Source organism: Fistularia commersonii, chromosome 33, assembly GCF_037954325.1.
Source record: "Fistularia commersonii isolate RoL2024-O1a breed Wild chromosome 33, RoL_Fcom_v1.0, whole genome shotgun sequence".
In the NCBI taxonomy this organism is placed as follows: Eukaryota; Metazoa; Chordata; class Actinopteri; order Syngnathiformes; family Fistulariidae; genus Fistularia; species Fistularia commersonii.
The window spans coordinates 8,484,443-8,507,132 of NC_141316.1; the positions used below are offsets into that span (position 1 = coordinate 8,484,443).

General features: G+C 42.9%; 1 protein-coding gene across 2 annotated transcripts; it reads right to left on the minus strand.

The window, feature by feature from the left end:
• Positions 1-15,436: 15,436 nt before the first annotated feature.
• Positions 15,437-22,646, minus strand: lyrm1 (LYR motif containing 1). Of its 2 annotated transcripts, XM_086140767.1 has the most exons (6): positions 22,542-22,646; positions 22,176-22,295; positions 17,924-18,109; positions 17,767-17,827; positions 16,207-16,238; positions 15,437-16,103 (listed from the first exon to the last, which is right to left on the minus strand). In XM_086140767.1, the coding sequence occupies exons 3-6, from the start codon at positions 18,080-18,082 to the stop codon at positions 15,990-15,992; spliced, it is 366 nt and encodes a 121-aa protein (XP_085996893.1). In that variant the 5' UTR covers positions 18,083-18,109; positions 22,176-22,295; positions 22,542-22,646; the 3' UTR covers positions 15,437-15,989. The 2 variants fall into 2 exon arrangements, with proteins under 2 accessions (XP_085996893.1, XP_085996894.1); XM_086140768.1 differs by lacking the exon at positions 22,176-22,295 and having other exon boundaries at positions 22,542-22,634.
• Between the last annotated feature and the right edge of the window lie 44 nt (positions 22,647-22,690).

The window sequence follows — 22,690 nt, forward strand, 5'->3', positions numbered from 1 at the left end:
AAGTCGGTGTTATTATTTTTATGAACGGCCTGAAAACGCCGCTCCACATTCCCTTTTTTCGGTATAGCGACGGATGAGGCGAACGCACTTTGAAAATGACATCGTAAAAAAAAAAAAAAAAAGTCTGCCTCCCATTCCGTACGGAAGTGATACGTTTTAGTCTTTTTACTCGGTCCAGCTCCCCCACTCATTTTAAACCCATAAGTTTAGAAGACATAAACTGGAGGCTAACTCGCTAGCTTGCTAGAATGCGCCGTTATTTGCACGTGCGCAGTGACGTATGTCTCAGAAATGGTCAGATCGGACAGACCGACTGTCAGTCAAGCGACCTGTCAGTCAACCTGTACGTCCGGTGTTTCTCCAAAATGTTTGTATAGCGTTCAGTCAGTAACGACTAACGCTTCGGCGTTTCTCAAAGAAGCGATGAGCTATACGTGGAGGAGTTCATCGGTGAATTATGATGTCCACGAATCAAAGTTGAAATAGCCATGGTTGTGGTTAGAGAGAAGGTCAGAGAAGCCTGTCTGGAGGGAGTTTGGAGGAGGAAGAGTGAATAAATTGGTAGATGGATCGGTAGATGAGAGAGGAGGATACGGAGAACGGTGTAAGATGGAGAAGGTTGGCTTTCTGTGGAGACCCCTGAAGGGAAAAACCCAAAGGAAATGAAGAAATAAACAGAGACTATGTACTATATACACAAAATAGAATACAAAACTATGGAGGCAAATAAATGACAATTTGTTGTGCGTGGAATGGTCACAGAAATGGATATTTGCATTGTAAAAATGACATGATAAGTTTGACATCTGCGGTCTGGAGCCTCCGCTGCTTTAACATCGCTCTTCAGGAACGCAGTTGGATAGGATGAAATAAGAAATAATCAGTCCCTATATAGCTCTTATAAGAGGGGGGAGGATAAATGAATATGACCCGCTGCTATATATCTGAAAACTCAATGTCAGGACGTATAGAGGTGAGAGGAGGAGGACACTTGGTGAAAATTTATCCGCGGAAAGATTCAGGTGGGGCAGTTAAAGCCTCCTCCGACAGAGACGGGCTCAGATGCGGCGTCGACTAAGTTTGCAGAGGTTGTGGAGAGGAAGTCAAGGGAGTAACCACAGGGGCAATAAAGATAGAGTGTTATGGGCTTACCTGACACTTCACCCTTTATGATCACATCACAGCTGTGACGGACACACACACACACACACATTCACACAAGGGAATTTAATTCCACGCATTGCAAGAGGAAGACGGTGTTTAAAAAGACCCAGACAACTAATTTCTCCCGTATTTCCGTTTCATCCATTCCTCCTGTAACCCCTTTGAAATTTAAAATGAAATAACACGGCATAAAACGTTTTTTTTTTTTTTTTTTCCTGTCTTCATGCTATGTATCCAAATGCACTGCGTACAGCGATAAACGCTTTGAATGTTTAGGTAAAAAGTGTTGCAATGAACAACTGCAGAGAAAACAAAATTACATTTCTGCATGCAACAAAACATTTGGGACTCTGATTATTTTTCTTAAATGTAACCATCAACCAAACATTGTTTTTTAATGTCTATGTGAGTCCTTGCATTTATGAAAAATGTTGTCCTTTTACTGGCGCATGCAGTCGTTTATCAAGACCGACAAAAATATTTGAACATGTTTTATCTAAATGTCACAAGATCACCATAATCGTCAAATTTAAAATGACATTTTAAAAATGAATGAACTGAAATACCTTTTATTAAATAAATAGTCAATCATTTTTAAAAACCACAGGGAGCCGCATCAGATGAATCAAGGAGCCGCGGGTAATTTAACAAATGAAAGGTCAAGAGGTCAAATGGAAAATACTGCTGTTTCTTCCGTCTGAAGCTCATGTTTGTAAAAAGGTTGTTCAGTCAGAAGCGGCAATACAGAAGACGAGGCCTCGCATCTTGTCTGCTCCAGCTTCCACTTGATAAAGTTGAAGATGATGCAATCTTTTTTTTGTTTTGTTTTTTTATTCTGATGCTATTCTTAGCCTTCGAGCTTTGTCCAGTAACCCAGAGCACTCCACAGAGTGGTTACCGCAATATTAATGCCGTCAATTACATTTATACAAAACGGAAAAAAAAAACATCTATTTTGAAGGACAGACTCATGATGGCTCTGTCTTTTTGTCATAAAAGGCAACAGACACAATGATGAGGCAAAAACACAGAAAGGCAAAACAGACTTGGGCAAAGTGATCATAAACCAAGTGGATTACACAACCCAGATCAATACACAATCAAGGACTGATACGGAAGGTCTGCGCTCAGGCAGGAAGTCCAATCACAACTCCATACTACTAATTCTGCTACTTTCCCTCTGGGCTTTTCCCTTCAGGAGTCGCCAGAGTGAATCAACCTTCTCCATCTAACCCTATTCTTTGTATCCTCCTCTCTCGCACCAATACCTTCTTATCCTCTCTTGCTTCATCCATAAATCTTCTCTTTCCAAATCTTCTCCAAACTCCGGCCCGGGGGCCGGATACGGCCCGCCTCCACATTTTGCCCGGCTCCTGAACAATACCATAGATGCATTATGTTTTGTTTTTTTTTGACTTGTAGATGCATAGATCGTAGCATTCTATTCCATCCTTCTGCAGACTGTGCCTTATCTGAAACCCCTCCCTAAAAAAAAAAAAAAAAAAAAATCCTGGACAGACCCCTGTCAAATAACACGGCATAATGGCGAAAAGATTAGGTCGGAGAAAAATAGATTCAGATACAGGTGTTGGTAACATTTCAGTTTCATAGCCTGCTTTTCTTTCTGGTTTTCACAGTGAATTTGATATGAGAGCTGCAAACAGTTGTGTTTACAAGTAAATTAATGTTCCTCGGTCTTTTTATCTGTGAAAAACTTGAAAGGGGTTATTTGGTTATTATTCATGTCATAAATAGTGTTATTTGTTTTATCAATAACGCTTTTATTTATTTTCTGATTGTTTTTTTTTCCCGTCAAGATCTCAGAAAGGGTTAATTTTAAAGGGTTATGTGTGGCTTGAGACACCTCTGCGATCGTCACACATTTTGTCACAAACTGTCTCGGCCCCCCGTCAGGGAGGGGAAAAGTTCTTTGGCCCTCGCAGGAAAAAGTTTGGGGACCCCTGCTCTACACCTCCTATTCCAGCATCCGTCCACCAATATATTCAATATAGACATGTGGAGGGCTATCAAATGCTAACGTCACCGTTTAAGCATGGAATTCTTTGCATGACACATTCGTGTGAAAATCTACGTTGCACCTCTCGTGACGTACCTTTTCCAGTTGATCAGGCATATCTTTTGAAGGTCAGATGTTTGCAGAGGCTATTTGAGGAAATGGGATGTAAAACTCCAGACAGGTCAGTGAGGCTTCCTTTTTTTAAATACAACATATTTTACTTGCACGCGTGCATTAGGACTCGTTAAACACCGCTGACTTGTTATAATTGTTTGCTCCCCGTCGGAAGCACATATTTTATGGTTTGCGTGTCTGGGTTTTTAGGTTCCTCACAGCCTTTTCCCCAATGTAACATCCAATCAACCGCTGTGTAATTAGACTTGAGATGAGCTGCAGGAGTGGGATGTCTGCACTAATCACACACACACACACACACATGCGCGCACACAGCAATGTGAAAACCTGGCAAGATCAATAATTACTGTGCCTCGGTACCTTTGGTTATGAGAGAGGTGTCCGCAGGGAGGTGCAAAACTCCGGTAAGATACTGAACATTTTATCACTTTCACCTTCCAACCTTTGAAAGTATGCACAATTACCCACAGCTCTGTGTTATCTTGTCTTGGTCGAATGTAGCCGGGCTTTTCTGCAGAACAATTCTACGTTACGGTTTCAACGTATTGATTTCTTCGGTAAATATATGGAAAATGATCTCGTTACACACACATTCTGACGAAATGTTTGCGATATATTGCATATGGCTTGAAAATAGCAAATTCAAATTATAGTATTTTCTGCACTGAAAGGCGCACTTAAAATCCTTTTATTTGATCAAAAATCACATTAGGTGACTAAATATGCAGTGCTGGAATACGACCGTTGCAGCCGCGCACTAACAGGTGGTAACCTTAAACCAATCAGAGAACAGTACATGGTACGTTTACCTCTACCGCTTTTTGTAATCGCGGTATGTACTGTACTTCAACATAGTTTTGCTGTATACCTGTGTGTACAAGGACCCCCGGAAAAGGCTTACGAAGCAGTAGATGATGGGAAAGAATTCAAAATGAATGAATCAATGGTACGCAAGTGGAGGAGGCAAGCAGATGAACTGGGACAAGTATAGAAGACCAAACAGTTTCCAAGGGAACAAAGCGAGATGAATGAGATAAAGTTCAACGAAACTGACTGTTTTGTTTTATGTGGCGTCTATTTTATCATGCGCCTTATAACGCGGATGAAAATAGACCCCTTCATTGGTTTTGCACCTTATGAAGGAATAACCCACCCACTGAAATTGTCGTGCAGGAAAATAAATACGAGATGTTCAAAGAGTCGATGTCCGCAAATCAACAAGGATCGGTTAAACAGCTCGGTTCAATTCCGAGAGCATTTTGGATTCACTTATGAGCCCTGCTGGGTAATCGACCGATTTTCCCTCTACTGTGTCGGACAGATGTAGTTCCTTCCCAGTTTACTTCTTCCATAAGTCCGAAATGGGGCGTCACTTTGTGTTTGTTCCAGCGCTCTCCCCGAGGAATGATAAAGTGCTCTTATAGAACTCGGTGCTGCTGAGTGTGCGGCTGTCCAGTAAAGTAACCACTGCGCTGTGAAAGAAGTGAGAGTCCCAAAGTACAACAGGACTTCCAGTATTTTGCGGGGTCAGCGCAGAGTCCCCCGTTCCCCAGCCACCCTGGTGTTGAATTAAAGCTAGGTCAAATGCTATCATACCCCATCTTTGTATAACAGTGTGTGTGTGTGTGTGTGTGTGTGTATGTGTGTGTGCACGTTCCAGTGCAATCTTGGAACGTACCGGCAAGCGTTCAATTTTTTCCCCTTTTGATGTCCTGAAAAATTAGATTGTGTCATGTGAACAGCAGAAGTGCAATAAAGTTTATGAAATATATGAGGCGTCCGAGCAGACAATACTTCAAAAGCATTCCGTGTTCTTGTTTTTTTTTTTTTTCACCTTTTTTTTTTTTTTTGATTACCCACATTTGCCATCTGCTTCCTTGATGCCTCTTGTCTTTTTATGGATGTTGGTTTCCCGAGCCAACGGCTAAATACTGCGGCAATCAGTCATCTCATCAAAATTCACATAAAGCGAGGTTGTGTTGATGTAACACTGATGATGCATTTCTCCGTGCCAGTTACCAAAAGAGTATCATTTCAGTTCACCGAAAGACCTGTTCAAAGCATCTGCTGCGTCGCTATATCTGCCGTGTCTCCGCCGACTCGATACACAACTCCGGCGTCGCAATACTTTGCATAAAATACCGTCTAGCGCGCCGTCGTTATATTTTATCATCTGCCGAATGCGTCCGAAGTCGGATCTGCGATCGGGCTCGCAGCTGCTGACCAGGATTAGCCCTCCTGCTCTCCATCTCCTGTCCATTTCTTTCCAATCAAGCTATCTAATCTTGTTACTTCACTAATTAACTGTGGCTGCTGGGTATTTTTAGCATCTAGGTCAGCCTGGTATCCCTGTGACCTCTGCAGACCAGCTGAATGTGTGTGCTTATACGCCAACTCTTTGGCGTAATCCGTTGAATATATTACAAATCGATGTGTCCGGCGCCCCTCCCGCTCGGTTGGGTCCCCTATTAGCCATTAGCATGTCAGCGTATCGCCGGATCCGAAAAAAAAAAGGCTGAAAACCTCACCGACCTGATGTACTTAGGTTGCAATATAATGCGCCGTTCTCGTGCTTTTAAACACAAAAGACTGAAAAGGCCGCTTCATTAGCGGAGAGCGGTGGAAAAGGTGATTTCTCACAACACCCGGTGGAATCGACCACATCCCGTTACACATGCACGTACGCCCGATCTGCAGAAAAGTGTCTCTTTCGCTTTACATTTTTTAAATCGGAGCAATTTTACGACACAGCGGGCCAAGATAAGTAAAACCCACCGATAACTCTGTCTCGGACAAAAGATTGAAACATCCAAACCATTTGGCATAAACGGATTGTTTGCTATGACTAATTGCATTTGGCAACATGCAGTGTAAATAGGAAGACGGTTGCCAAGCAACAAAGAGGCTAATTTTCAATTGGTTAACACTGTGAGATATACAACTGAAGTTGATTCATTTATTTTAGTTCATTCAGTGGAAAAACAATTTGCAGTGTTTATACAGTTTTTGTACGTGCACATTCATGTCGCTGATTATTATTGATATTTTTCATGTTACATATTTACAACAGCATATTAGAAAACGACAGAAATAACTCAGGGAATCTACCTCCCAGATTTTCACTTAGTGTGAGTTCTTTTACTTCTGATTGGTCGGTTCTTGGTTAGCAACCAGGAAGTGAGATTGTCGTGAGGCTTCGGAAGCGTCCAGCAATCGAACGACAAAATATCGAACATTCTGATCGCGCTGCGGATGTTGGGAAGTCCCGTCCCGATAATCCTGCAATATGATTTCACATTCAGCGGTTTGTTTATTGTTTCGTCCATCACCGGTCTCGTGTAATTTCGCCCTTCTGCTCCACAGACACCAAAAGCCTGATCTTGATTTTGCTCAACAGGTTACTAAAGCCCTTTTTTTTTTAGCTTATTATTCACATGTGACCACAGTTGTTTTTTTTTTCCACCATGTGTTCTAGGAACGTCGAATACGTCGAATCTGAAAAGGAAGAAATGTAAAAAGCCGTTAAAAATATATGATTTCCCCTTGCACCTGCGCGTCGTCTTTACAACGAGCATGAATCTGTTATTGATTTAAATGCCAAGCTGCGAATTGTTAGTCTTCCTACTTGTGGTAAGTGTTTTCTCAACCGCGCTCTCTCTCTTTGTCTGCTCGGCTCGCGGCCTGTTGTACAATCGCTCTCAAAATGATTCATCCGCCACTCTCGCTGCATTGTTACCGACCGGATCACCTGCTGCACTGGGAGCGCGCGTCCCGTTCCCACCTAAACCCCTGCCCGACTTCATTTTGGTCACTGTCATCCTTTGTGAGCTTTTGTACGCGGCGCTCCTCCGGCGGGTATAAAAGAAGTGCAGCCATTACAAAATCATCGGGCTTTTGTAAAGTTTCACCCTCCAAAAATGAAAAGATTTTGAAACGAGCGTGCTACTGTTTAGCTGCGCGATGCTAAATGTGTTTAAAAGGGGACAGTGTATATTGATGACCAAATGTACAGTATATATCAGAATTAGCCAAAGGCCCCGACAGGCCAGACAAAGATAGTAAATAAGAAAATAACACACCGTTAAACAGCGGCACGACAAAACACAGGATGGCAAATAAATGTGAAAACACGCGGCATTGAATCTGGCTCATCCTTAGCCAGCTTTCGAGCTGCATCAAAAGAAGTGCTGTGCTTTCCTCTTGGCTTTTCACCGGTTGGCGATTCTGTACAAATGCAAATGTGACAGGTGATTTACTAACAGCTTTCCAAATCAGTTCTAAAATTAGACGAGGACATCATTGCCTCTTCTCTCGTAACAAGGCATATGTAACAATGTGCAAATGATCACACTTTCAGACCTGTGATTATTAATTTTCACTTCCAGATGCTCCCTTGGCACCTTGGAGGATGAAGCATGGCTGCACGGGGGGGGGGGGGGCCTGCAGCGCCCAGACCGGCTGACACGGACGCGGTGCACGTCTGATTGTGCGACTGTCATCGCGTGAGCGTTCGCGTACGGCCTCCTCTTCTCTTTTCCCGTTCGCGACACAGAACGTACCCCGAGCGACGTCTTTATATTCAGAAGGAGTCGCCGGATCTGGTTACGACACCGACCGTGCAACGCTTTTCATCCGAAACCCGGCACCGGCAGAAACCTACAACCGGGCGGCTTCGTTTGTCACTTTCACCACGAGGATCCGCGTTTAAAATGATGGTGAACCGCGCAGCTTGAAGCTAACACTAAAATAACACATCCTAGATCAGAATGGATGAAATATTCTTATGAATTCTTACATAGATGAATGTGCGAACAACAAAATCACGCAGAAATGATCAATGCAAGTCAAATGTATGGAGGTCCGGATTTGGAGTCACACTCAAAATGAAAGTGGAAATGTTGATATAATGTCCTTTAACGAAATCAAAAGAAAACAATGTTGCTTCCTAAGTGGACAGATTAATTTCACAGAAGTGTGATTGACTTGGAGTTACATTGTGTTGTTGAAGTGTTCCCTTTATTATTTGATTGTAAATACCCCGAATGCCGATTTTTTTTTTTATTTTTTTTTTCCCCCCCGACCCCAGTCTGCATTGGACTCTGATAACATATCAAAACATTGTCACTTTCTTATCTTTTCTTTTTCTTTTTTTTTTTGCACTACTGCTACTGTGCACTGAGCAAACCACCATGCTGCTATCGGCTTTTGTCCATATATAATGATGTTACTTCCTACTTACCTTTCCACTAAACTGTACACAAAAAAAAAAAAAAAAAACAGAATTCTGCTGCTACTCTTTCATTCCGTCAAATATCGTCTTCTCGATTCCTCTGCATGTCCGGCACATGCGTAGAAATTAAATACATTTAAAGTCCCATGTCACACGAAGTATGTAAAATAGCTGTTTAGTCAAGTAAGCTATTACATTTTTTTTCCAGACACCACACTGACTAGGCTTATGTTTCCTGTCATGGCTGCCGTGAATCCCTGTAGTTTACCTTCTGGCTGGCTAAACTTTTTCCGTTTTTGCCTGATGAGGCCGATGACGGCCGGGCCTTTCAGCGGGTCTCTCTCCTCACTTTCACCGCACGCCGTTGAGACGCTCTGGCTCTCGGCCCTGTCGGCCTCCGCCGCCCCCCCCCCCGCCCCCCCGAACTCCCGACCGCCCTCCTCGCCGCCTCCCCGCTCGCCCGAAGCCGGTTCGGCTCCATCCCCGAGGAGCCGCAGCAACGCTCCATCCAGCGAAGATGTAAACTAAGCTAGTACAATGCCAACACACCCTGCTTCATTATTCATCTGCCCCCTTAATGAGTTTTCCATCCACCATCATGCTTCTCCCATAGCTAAAAAAAATAAAAACAACAACAAAAAACAATTATTCTGGTTGATTACTTTAATTTAATTCATGCCCGGGGCGTTACGTTAGTACTAATGCCTCTGTCTTGCCTTAAATGGTTTGCCGTTTGTTAAGGAGGAATGTGGGGTCGAGAGGAAACTAAATAACACACCAGAAAAAAAATAAGGAAAAGTGTCGGGGTATTTTTTCTTTTGTTTCTCTAAACATCAGTAATAAGTATTTGCAGAGCTCTCAGGGTACGCCGCTGAAATTCACACTCCAATTTATCTCCTGGCACAAATGGGATATCTGTTGGCTTGTAAAATAATATTGTTTTGCATTAGTCTGATGAGGAACTTAATATAATTAATAATGTTCATTTAGCCCATTTTCCCTCCACCTTAAAGAGCTGTCTAAGCTTTCACTGGGAGGCCGGGACAAAAGATTGCGTGCCAATCACAGATAATATGTTTGTTTACATACCATGGTCATGAAAAGGAGGCCAGATAAATATTTGATGGCATCTTCGAGTTACCCACAAACAGTCACCCCGTGACCCAACACCAGCATTGGACCTCTGCACATCCAGTCATTGTTAAACAACTTCACACAGGTCTGACTTACGTTTGCACGCTGACGGTTTTGCACGGAATACAATGCGTCCTTCGCTCGCCGTGCGCATTGCACGGTTCACCCAGAGAGTCCACCCTTAGGATGCAACAACAACATTGAAGCGGTGAACGGTCTTTGTTGGAGTCCTCTCCCACTAAAGCGAGGATAACGTTCACACACTCCGTCCGGAACGTCACCCGTACCCCGTACCTCGGCCTCCTTTCGATTTCTAAAGTAGCCGCCGCGGCGGCCGAGACAATCTGAAACGTATAATCCAAACAAAAGCCGAGAGAGAGGGGAAAAAAAAAAGGCGAGTGCGACAGCAGTGAGCTAGATCTGATACAAAAGTCTACAGCCGCACAAAAGAACAATTACTCATCATGGAAAAAGCTCATTCAGTCATGGTTTATAAAATAAGAACGCAGTGTGGGATGCGTATTGTGCCTTTTTCACTTCTCCCTAACTATTTCCCCTTTTGTTCTAGATCTTCACCAACGATATGAACGCTTAAAACGAAGGCGCGCAGCTGTATTTTGTGCTCTGGTTTCTGTTTTCAGTCTCAGCATCATTGACTAATCGCATTTTTTTTTGGGGTGGATGGATGGCTGTAGGCACTGATTCCCTGGAAGAGACAGCTCACATAAGCAGAGTGATTATTCACCATAACTTCGTATCGATCTGAGACGGTCCTCAAATAGACACACGTCACGTCAGCAAAATGCTTCTGACAGCGTGACCGAGAACCATCGCCGGCGGGGTCAAACATTCACTCCTGTCCCGTTCTCTTCATATCCCATTTACTTGTCCGTCCACCTGTCAAGGATACGGCGAGGGACGCCTCGCTCGCCGTTTTTTTTTTTTGTCCGAAAGACGCCTTCCGGTCTATTTCTTTCGGCCGCGGCGCCATTACTCGCCTCATCTCACGTGTCCGGGGCGGATTATAAAGTTCAAGCGAGCTCGATATTTATTTAATGACGGGTGGAATGTTGGCAGGAGAGGTAATAAAGTGATGTGCGTCAAAGCGTTGGTAAGATGAGGAGATGGATTTCCTTATTTACAAGTGTCTAATTACCTTATCGTAGATCTATAACTACAACTCCAGACTTGCATGATTCCCCAGCCTATCCTTTTCTCTTTTTTTTCCGCTACCGCTGAATCTTCCGCCATATTTCACCCCCGCGTCTCTCTTGGAAACCCCTAAATAATGCACACAGAGCGAGGAGCTCATCCAGACTGTCTGATGGATCACTTTTCACTTTTCAGAGCTCTTGCTTTCGTATTATACCGAGGCTTATTTATTATTTCCATATTAGCAACGATCGCCGCTAAACCTTTGGATATGTTCACTCTTTCTGCGCGGGATTTTAGTTTGATCTGGTTTACGTTGGCAAACGTTGGACACGCGGAAAAAGAATCGATCATCTAGCTCACATAGGAGTGTAATGTGTGTTTTTTTTCCAATTATTCTATTTACCTCTGCAAAAATCTCTTTACATGCAAAGTCATTGTTTGTATGACAAGATGATAATATCGGAAAAAAAAAAACAATTGTTCCAATGAAGAACATATTATTTAATAAATGAATAAATAAAAACTTCAAGATAAGTGTTGCATTTGGGCAGTTATTGCTATTATTGACCCTACATTTGGCAATTTTGTTCATTTTACAAGGGATATTATTCTTTCTGCTTTCAGAAGGAATCTGCAAGGACGCGAGACGAACATGGAAGTTAACCAACTCACAAAGCGCTTTCACATCACACACATTTCACAAGTTCAACGTCAGTTATTAGGAATAGAAATAGAAAAAGAACAACACTGGAATTTCAAAATAAAACGGGGTCTGTGCAATTTTATCAATGGAAGAGTTTGACGGTCAAAAAGAAGTCTTTGACAGAGCTGCTTTTATTTTGGGATTTAAGGGAAGACATGACCCCACACACACACACACACACACACACAAAGAGACTGTGGATCCTTAGCAGAAGTGAAAGACGGCAGTTCGCTTGCAAAAAAAGGCGTTTTTTTTTTTTTTTTTTGCGCCGTCAACCCCATCCGGATCTAACTTTTATGTCGGGAAAAATTTCCCAAAAATGCACGCTCCATTGTAGCGGCATTACCGAAGAGTGCCGGGATGCAATTGTTTGTTGAGATAAGAGATGTGAAAGCGGGCATTCTTACTCACACCGAGTTGTTATTCACTCCGAATGAATCTGTCAGAGTTTAATATGAAAGCTGCAAAGGACTATGAGGTGTGTGAGTCACCGCTCGGCGCGTTGAAAAGCGACTACCGCCGCCTCGCCACCGGTGGCCGGTTGCAGCGAAGGCCGTCTTTTATCGGCGAGGTAATGCAGTCTCCAAAGAGGCACAATGACGTCGCTGCTCTTCAGCTAAGCGTATTTATCGCGAATACAGCAAAAGTCTGATCTCACGGAGGAGAAGTGAGCGTTCTCATCTCACACTCGCTTTAAGAACACATTGAAAAATGCCCCTGAGTTGATGCAGGCGAGCGCGGCACGGAGGCTAATTTTATTTTTCATTCCTGTGGATGGAGGTCGGCGGTGATGCTGAGCCACGCACTTGGTCCACTTCATACGCGGAGTCCATTCGTGACTGTAAAAATTGAACTCCCTGAACTGAAATGGAATTTATTTACTTAGTATAGTGGGACCCCTGTTGGCTTGAGAGTAGAATCACATTTAAAAAAAATGATTCCACTCCTGCGGGCCCTTATCGGATCGCGGTAGCTCGTTTCGACTCAGAAATCCGTTTCCGCGCTTGCGACCGAGGTAGGAAGATAATATTTCAGCGGACTTTTAGCGGCTGAATGAGCTGAGGATCCGTTTGCGAGGTTTATTTTTAAAGTTTACAGTATTTACAGGAAGTGGTACGGTGCCAGTTTTCATTCAAAAATCACATAAAGTACTCAGACAGGCGGCGGACTTGCGGACGATGCTCAAATCAATATTTGTAGCTTCCAAGAAACAAAGGGGGATATTGATAAACCACCCGAAATTACATTTACATGAATCCTCTCGCTTTTACAGTTGAGCCACAAGGACCGCATGTTTGTATGTGTTGCGTTTTGAGTCCAAAGAGACGTTCGGTGCAAAGATGAATCCTCCGATCTGATCACGCCGACATGTTTGATGTCAATAGGTACGTCTGCGTCAGGAAATGTGGATTCTGCACGGCGGGCGAAGATCTTCCAGTAACAGTCGCGCTGCAGCTGTTTTCATAGGAGAAATTGGAACACCAAGTCCGGGGGAGCGCTCCACACTTGAGGTGTCAGGAACATTTCTAGACACTGACAAGTGTGTTTATTTATTTATAAGCCAGTTTTCTATGTGTACTTCTGGCTACGGCCACTGCGGGGCTCAGTGCCTCCGCTGGATCCGTGCAAATTTCTTCACCGGACGCGCTTTCGCCTTCTCTGTCAAAACACCGGCCGGTCCAATGCGAGGGGACACGGTTGACAAGCGAGCGAGCACGTGAATAAAAAAAAAAAAAGAAAGAAAAACAAACCTATAAAAGCGGCGCTCCGAATCTGCAGGCGCGCAGCTGAACAACCGTTAAAAATTATCCACTGTCCAGGCAATTTAAATATTAAACGGTACAACGTATCAAAGAACATCAAGCCTACACTGTGTGTTCTGTTATCAGATGCAGCGGCAGGTTCATCTTTCTAGCGTCTACTTTCTCAAGCAGATTCCTTTCCTCAAACTCCCCCCCTTTGCCAATTCTGTCTGCGTCAGTCCTTGGATTATGTGGCGGCGTAAGAGGAGAAACACCCAAGTATTTGTTGCTTTCGCTACGTTTTGATTGCAGTCGTCCGGGAAATGAGACATAAATATAACACTTCTTCAAAGCTTTAACTTCTCTTCCACATTCTGAGCTGGAACAGAGGCCTCTTCGTTCTGCCAGCAGAGTCTCCTGCCTCCTGGAGACGCCGGCCTCGGACGCCTGAGGCTGCTGTTACGCACACACACACACACACACACACACACACACACACACACACACACACTGTGTCCGACATTGATGGGCAAAGTAAATGAACATAAATATCACAAACATTAGCCTACTGACTACTTTTGACTACTATTTGCTGTTTTCAGATGTCTGTCGCGGTAACTGAAACATAATTATGCATTTCATATCCTTCTAGGAGAGATTATTGGTTTGACATTTTTATCTAGTTTTGCACATGTGATCGATAACAACACCGAGTTTATGTTCGTACGACAAAGTTTCACAAACAATTTGCGATCACCGAAAGCCACTCATGGATGCATGCAAACATGCGGTTCACAGTGTTTTGGCTGGTTTTAGGTTAATGATACTGAAGCTTTTGTGACTGAAGTGGAATATTTGGCACATGTATTGTGCATATAAGACTAAGTGTCAGGCTCTATCACGCAGTATTCAGTGAATTTCAAAAATGCCGAGGGCTGGTCGTGAATGCCTGACCCCGTCCGACCTCTACGCCACTGTCACTGAATAGAGAGGCGCATTAGCGTAAAATAAAACACTTCCCTTTCTCGTGTTCGCTAGAAAACTCAGAGCGACGCACAAAGCGAGGTGCTTTTTTTCATCTCGCTGTTACGGACGCACCGACAAAAAAGAAATATTAACGTGTCAGATCTCATTCACGACAGCAAAATGTGTCTCAGGTTGAGGGTTCTATATTTGGCCGGCGCTTTTCATCTATGAACATCAATGTTTCTCCTTTATGCTACTTTGTTGATATGTATTGCTGCGAAAACATCCACACTGATTTTGTGCAGATTTTCTGTTTAGTATAATGAACTTTGGATTGTTCTTTTTTTTTATGTTGGCCTTATTTTCCCACAAAGTGACGGCATCCCGCCATTAGATTGCAGTATATCCAACGAGTGGAATTGAGAAATACAAATGATCCCGAAATGTCCGGGAAGAGAAAAGTTGATGCAGATGGAAGGATGTTTCAAGAAAAAGATAGGAAGGCGACTACATGTGTGTGCTTCTAGGAGAAAAAAACGGTATGTCTTTTGTGTTATGAGGCGACATCGGTTGTCTAATGCAAACTACTAGCTTTGTAACAGAGTTGCAACATCTTTGTGAATGCATAGGTGACATTTTGGAGCTGAATGAATGCAGTTATTTAACATTATGGAGTAGTTACATTTATGTCGTTACCATTACATTTGGCCATCGGTTGAAAATGAGTTTGAGACCCATCTTTAGGTCATAAACTTGCTTCTTTCATGTGTGCCACTATAGTAGCTTTGACGGCAGAACGACACATACAGGGTTTACGGTATTAATGTCGGGTGATCAGAGGGAGGGAAGGTACCGCGTCGGTGCGATATGCAACAGAGTGGGTCAAACTTCAACAACTCAGCAGGCGGATTAGGAAGCAGCGGTTTGAAAGTTTCATGCTGGTTAAAGCAGCCTCTGCCGCTCACCAAAAACCCTTTTTAATACTTCACTTAGTAACTCCTTTCAGGGTAGTCATTTCACTTCCTGTTTTGAATAAAAACTCTAATACCTTTCATTAGACATTGAATAATTATCCTGGAATTCAAGTCCCGAAACCACGGATGAATAAAAACTAGATTATTTCTGAGGTCTTCTTTGAAAGTATGAATGTTAAAGAGAAATGCGTGTGGAACGTAAAAGCAGAGCGCAGGTTTGAACACTCGGGATTATACTTTATTGTTATATTTTCTGGTTTTGTCTTTCATGCAGGTGATCCTGATCGTCTTAAAAAAACAAAAAATACATGCATATGGACACACACACACACTTCTTGACTCTGGTCCCTAATCACAAGGTGGGGCTCATATTGGTGTTTTTTTTTTCCCTCCCAACTTTTGATTCCTCTGGGAATTACTTTTATAGTCAAACAAAGTAAAACGTGTTTTTTTTCCCAGACACTAATAAATTAAATTTGCAAATAATACATCTTGATGTTGAAACAGGACATCCCCTACTAGCAGACTTCCTGAGCAGGAACAGAAGCTGATACTGTTCAGCGACTGACTCATAACGAAGTTTGGTATAAAAAAAAAAAAATAAAATAAAAAAAAAAGAAATAAAAAAAAAAAAAAAAAAAAAAGGAAAATTCCTGAATGCAAGTGATCATTCGGTGCTTAAGAGTCAGCCCACGAGATCAGTTTGTGAATGCTGTCTTCTCCTGGCCTCAGTAACATGAACTTTTGGCGAGGATCGAGGACATCAGCATCAGGTCTCGTCATGTGACTCTAAGTAGATTGGCTTGGCCTGCTTCCTCAAGCGTTGCTGTGCTCGCAGCTTCCTGCCTTTTTGAGTTGCCAGTCCCAGCGGTGGTAAGTAGGTCTGTAAGAATAGTCCGGAAAATGTTACTGCTGAATGACACGCTCTAAAACTGCCAAGTGACCCATGAGAAAAAAAAAAAAAAATTGTCTGATACTGTACTCACCGCCCTTGGGTAAGGGATCCTGTAATGCAGACCTGTTTGAAAAAAAAGAAAAGTGTGTTACAGACGTATAACGTCGGGAAAATCGGCAATATATTCTTTTCCGATTACATCGGTCTAAAAATATTCTTTGAAAAGGCCTTTAAAATCCAAACCGAAACGCTCGCAGAAAACGCATCCAACCCCCCTCCTGCGTAAAACTGCATGATCGATTGTGTTATAAACCCTGTATTCTGTTCAAAATTTCAGGCAGTGCATTATTTATGAGGGCATACAAGTTGAGACGGCTTCCTTGGGGAGATTTATAACGTTAACGTCGCCTCTTTCCTGATTGAAGTCTAATATATTCCGAGCCCGGATGAATGCACGGGGTTTCGTCGAGGGCCGAGCTAAATATGCAAACCCAATCTACGGATGGCGGCGGACGATTTGATGTGGCGAACCCTTAAGGGAACGCAAAAAAAGGAGATTATTAACACACGTTCATCTGGTAACAATACCACACACGTTCCTCTGGTAACAATACCACGCTGAGATATCGTAAGGCAGGTGCGGTTCGGTTTGGATTTACAGCTGCTGGAATCCGTGAAGCTGCATTAGTTCCAACTTGGAGATCTCGATATAAATCTTGTTATAAATCACGGACTCTGCGAGTGTGTGTGTCTGTGTGACCAGGAGATGCGCTTAAAAGTTGTGTTTTCTCACCGCAACAGAAACCAGCGTGCTGCTGTCGAACAAATGCAGGCACATTTATGACTCGAAACTCCCTCTAGTAATTTTTAGCATTTAACAAGTATTTCATTTCTGTCTAATGGAGGGTTTTTTATTAAATACTCAACAATTCCCAGCATTTTTGCAATAAAGCATGACACTAAAAGAGTTGCTCTACTTTCCCCGACCAACAAAGACGCCGAGGCTTAGAGGACGAGTCCGTGCCGCCGACACAAAGTGGCGTCTGTCTCTGCGGCCTCTCACTGCGCCAGACACATGGTTTCATTTCCTCGTTCATTCAGTCATTCATTCCAAATCAAAGTTTTTTCATCTTTCGGATTAGTGCTGCTTTACTGTCAGAATCCCGAACAAACATCGGCGTGTTCCTCAGAGACCGTCGAAAATCACGGCTTTTGTTTTGCTCGCGCACTGAAATATCGCACCTATAACTCAGCATCAACTCTGTATCACCTATTTTTTCCGCAGTATTAACACTGCGTGATAAAGTTGCTGCAACGCTATTACGAGTATTCTCTTTTTTACTCGCCATTATCTTAAAACACCCTTGTCATCACATACATTCCTGTTTCGCTGGAATTGAGTGAAATATACCGCAGCTTTTAGTTCGCTGTCTATTTTCCTGATTGCTTTCTGTTTCACAGCAAGCTGCTTGAATTAAACACAGTGAGATGAGCTATTAAGGAAAAGGAGGAAATGGACAATTCTGGTCAAAGATCATTTCTAAGATGCTAATTATCAACTCAACATATTAGCTGGGGGTTGCAAGTGTATTATTCTGCAGGTTACGCAACATGAAAACTAAACACAATGGAAAACTTGCAATGTCTGTACCTATTTCTATCCTTGCTTGGCATTCATCTATGCACCTCACAATTGATTCTTGGTCGGCCATCTGAAAACGAGAAGCATGATAAGAAACAATTGGTCACACGAGCGAAGTAAATGCTTCTGCTTTTCCATTTCGTCAACACGCGGCGATCGTTCTCACCTGCTGGTTCTGTCTGAATAAAGACCTGGCCTCCTGAATGATGTATTTTCTCTCGGCCTCCGTGTCAGCCGCGACCCCGCTCTGCGCTTGCCAGGTACGGGCGATACGAAACACCTGCTTGTACAGCGACAGCACTGTCCTGCGAGTGGAGGCAGTCATTTGGGGGTGAAGTCGGAGGAAGGGCGCCTACACGCCGACAAGAAAATGACAACGTAAGAGAATGCATGCAATTCATTTTATAGTTCCAGAATCACAATTTGAGGATGGACTGACATCGCATCCGATTTTGTAGGAGTCTGGATTGCATCATGTTAGTATGCATAAAGTGGGATTACTTTTAGGACCTTTACTGATCCCACGATGAGGAAATTCTATCGTCACAGCAGCATTACAGAGTAGAAAAGTGGGTAAATACTCATGAACATGCAAATCAATTGTACAGATACAAATAAACAAACATTATGGAAGAGAGGTAAAGAAAAGCTTCAGTGGCTGGAATGGGTGGAGAAAAGTGTACTATGAGATCAAACCATAAAATATATGCTTCTGACGGGGCAGCAAACAATTCAGTGGTATTTAAAGAGCCCTGATGCATGCAAGTAAAATAAATGTCTTTAAAAAAAGGAATCCTCCCTGACCTGTCTTGAGTTTTACGCCCCATCTCTTAAAATATCCTCTACAAATGATTGACCTTCGAGAGATATTCCTGTTAAACTGGAAAAGGTACGTCGCGAGTGGTGCAACGTAGGTTTTCGCTTGTTTTCATTCCCCCCCAAAAAACTGCACATGACGTGTCATGCAAAGAAATGCATGATTAAACGGTGGTGTTAGCATTTGATAGCCCTCCACATGTACACAGATATCAGAGTAGCTGCACTTTTGCGAGGCGGTCTCAGGCAAAGACAAATCACTTTTGCGCTTCTGGTCACACATGGGGAAAGCAATGCCACTCATACAGTACAGTACAGAGTATTCAGTGCTCCTAGTTATTCTACTTCTCAGCAGTATGGGCTACAGAAAGTGGAGATCAAGAAGTACAAATACTTAGAGTCAACAGTCCAGAGCAACGGAGAGTGTGGAAAAGAGCTAAAGAAATGGGTTCAAGCAGGTTGGAATGGGTGGAGAAAAGTGTCAGGGGTGCGATGAGATAGAAGACTATCAGCCAGAAGAAAAGGAAAGGTGGACATGACAGTGCTGAGAGCAGCCATGCTGTGTGCTCTACAACAGGGTGGGCAAACTACGGCCCGCGGGCCACATCCGGCCCGTTGGCCTTTTCAATCCGGCCCGGAATTCATACTTGATGTGAATGATTGCATGACTGGATCAATGAATGTGGAAGCTCAAACAGGAGATGATTTCATTTTTGGAGCTACTTGAGAATTTTCCTGAGCTGAATGTCACAGATTGGCTTTGTGATTTATCCTTTACGGTGGACGAACTGACACACATGAATGAACTGGACGTGAAGCTAAAAGGGAAAAACTGGTTTGTGCATGACATGCAAGCAATCGTCAGAGCCTTCAAAACCAAGCTGGTTTTATTTTAGAAGCAAATGTCAAAGACTGATATGTACTGTTAACGAATGCTTCTTTTTTTATATGTATCGTATCTTGTGCTGACCCGGCCCGTCCGTCAAATTTTCAAAGTCAATGCGGCCCCTGAGCCAAAAAGTTTGCCCACCCCTCCTCTACAAACGCTGACAATTATGAAAAGACGGGAGGCAGAGCTGGAGGTCGCAGAGATGAAGATGTCGAGGTTCTCTTCAGGAGGGACCAGGACGGATAGGATCAGGGATGAGTCCATCAGAAGGACAGCACATGTTAGATGTTTTGGAGAGAAGGTCAGAGAAGCCAGAGATGGTTGGGTCATGGACACAGAAGAGTGAATATACTGGCAGACATGCTGAAATTGGAGCATCTAGGCAGGAGGTCTAGAGGAAGACCAAAGAGAAGATTTATGGACGTAGTGAGAGAGGATATGAAATTAGCTGGCGTGAGAGAAGAGGATACAGAGAATAAGGTTAGATGGAGAAGGTTGATTTGCTGTGGCGACCCCTACAGGGAAAAGTCCAAAGAAAAAAAAAAGAAATCAACAGAGACTAAGTGCTATATACAAAATCAAATGCAAAAATATGAAGGCAAATAAATGATGTTTTGTGCATGGAATGGTTAGAAATGACAAGTGTACAGTAGGAGATATACATCACAAAAATGACATGATAAGTAATGTGTCCAGAAGAATGTATAAATGTAATGTATATATAAATAAAGGTATTGCATGGATGAGAGTGGTAAGTAGAGATGGAGGTAGTGGGGAAGTGCAAAAAAAGGAACATCATCTAGACCAGGGGTCGGCAGCCCGCGGCTCTTGGATCCCCCTGACGTGGCTCCCTGTGGCTTTTGAAATTCATTAACAAGTATTTAATTAAAGCATATTTTATTTTAGCTCGTTCATTAAAATGTAATTTTAAATGTGGAGATCATGGCGATCTTGTAACAGTACAAGGATGACAGCACACAGAGAGAGGAAGGCATTTTTGATTTGCTGCCGGTGGATCGTTTCAGTTCAGTTTGGTTTTTTTTTGTTTTTTTCATAAATACAAGAGGAACTCAAATAGACATTAAGTATTTTACTTAAAAGTAACCTTCAACCCAATGTCTTTTTTTCAGGGTTAAAATGTTTTGTTGCATGCAGAAATGTAATGTCATTTTCACTGCAGTTAGATGAGATAAACTTTATTGATCCCCATAAGGAAAATTCCTTTGTCATAACAGTGTAACGGTTACAATGTCAGAGAAAAAATAAGGAAATAAATATTAATATAAATATAAGTATAAATATAAATTGAAAGGCAGAAGACGGGATATAAGATACAGCATCAAGGAACGACGAGGGTGAAATATACACAACTAGAACTAAACAACAATATAAATAGAATGACAAAAATAAATAGCAATGAATAAAATAAATAAAAATAGGCAGGGTGTGTGCGGGCTGGGACAAACAAGGAGAGGCAGTTAGGACATGACGTGAGCGGGTGAGGTAGTGTGGTTGTTCATTGATTTAAAAAAAATGCAACATATTTTGTTTCTACATAGCATGAAGTCAAAAAAACAACAACATTATATGCTGTGTAAATTCATTTTAAATCTGAAAATGGCTCCCGGTGTTTTCTTTACTGAGGGGAAACTGATCCAAATGGCTCTTTGAGTGGTAAACGTTGCCGACTCCGGATCTGGATGAACAAGACTTTTCTGTTTTGCAGCAATGAATCCCACAACATATCATTAATGACTATAATAATCGTTTAAATTATTTACATATGATAAATCATCAAATGGCCTGAATGTGTTGGGACCGAGTGAATAGCTATTGCTCACTGTAGAGCAGGAGACTTATTGAAAACCATTTCTTTAGCACGCTGGACTCAGAGTAGGCCCACATGACAAGATCCCATCAGACTCCCGGCTGTCCTTGCATGGCCTAAGCAGGCCTCACTTCACACCAAACCTGGAAATCCCACTCCAGGTGTGACAAGCAAAAAATGTCATCTATGTTTTGTTGTCGAATTGTATTCAATTACCAAAAGTACCCAGAAAGAAGGAAACAAACAAATATCCAGAAAGCAATAGTACTACTGTTTGGGATGATTTGATTTATTAGAAAATGGGTCAGATCAAAATAGACAGACAACCTGATTAGCTGCAGAGGAGCACAGCCTTCTCCTCTCGCCGCCCAAACTGCACTTTGCTGCCACTAAAGCCGAACCGCGGGGGCTGTTTTCCGGGTGGACCTGTGTGACGCCTCGGCTGTGAAGTCCCATAAAGAGTTTGTAAAAAGGACTGAATTGACCCTCGATGGGGGAGGGGGAAAACGACTGTTTTCAACCTGCTGGTGATCATTCTTCTGCAGGCTTTCTGCAGAGAAGACCCCAAAACCCCAGTGGGCGCAAAGAGGGAGGGAGGTCTCCTCCACCCAGGGGAGACCTCCGCTGGTGGACCAACCGTACCAGGATTGAACCCTTACAGATATCCGCGAAAACAAACCCGGGACTGCAAACCTAAGGTGGGTTCAGAGATGTTTCTGGATCGAGGGTGGACTTTGGGTTCATGCGGTGGGAGTTACTTTCATTCCTGTTTGGATTTACGCATGACGCACGGAGGCGCGTTTAGGTCCAGGGGGAAATAAGAGAGGAAAATAAACGTGTCGATGTTAATTTCAACGGAATAAAATCTAAATCACGCTGACATACCTTTTTAAAGTGCTTTATAAATAAAGTTGATTATGATGATGCCGGGGCTGGAGGGGGATGCTAGCCGGAGGACGGCGGGGATACACTCGTCGCCGGGTGATGACGTATAATCTGACGTAACTTTCAAATGAATAAAGAAAGAAAAAGCAAAATCAGGACCAAAGATAAGCCACTATTTTTACAATTTTCTTAAAAGTTACCAAAACGTTTCCCTTTGCTAACAAAACCTTATTGAAAGTATTTATCACCACTCTCAAGGTTACCGACACGTTTTTTTCTTAGCTGTGGTAACATTCGCCTTACGCGCCCGCTGCTTGTCATTGATTCATATGTATATTTTGACGTTGACTGTGAATTTAAACTTACCGTTTTAGGTGTTTTGGTGTGATGTAAGTGCTATAAGCACATTAGTTGGGTGCGTTTAAAGGTAGCCCTTCCCGTCGCCAGCGCTGATCAGCTGTTGGTCGCCAGTGAGCGGGGAGGAAGTGATGCAGGAAAATGCCCATAATGAAGCT

Excerpts from the sequence above, each read along its gene's own strand:
- lyrm1 (XM_086140767.1), bottom strand. The coding sequence starts at position 18,082 with ATGACTGCCTCCACTCGCAGGACAGTGCTGTCGCTGTACAAGCAGGTG. Across the intron at positions 16,239-17,766 it reads CCAAGCAAGGATAGAAATAG|GTCTGCATTACAGGATCCCT; the intron begins GTACAGACATTG and ends TTTTTCAAACAG. Across the intron at positions 16,104-16,206 it reads GGATCCCTTACCCAAGGGCG|ACCTACTTACCACCGCTGGG; the intron begins GTGAGTACAGTA and ends CTATTCTTACAG.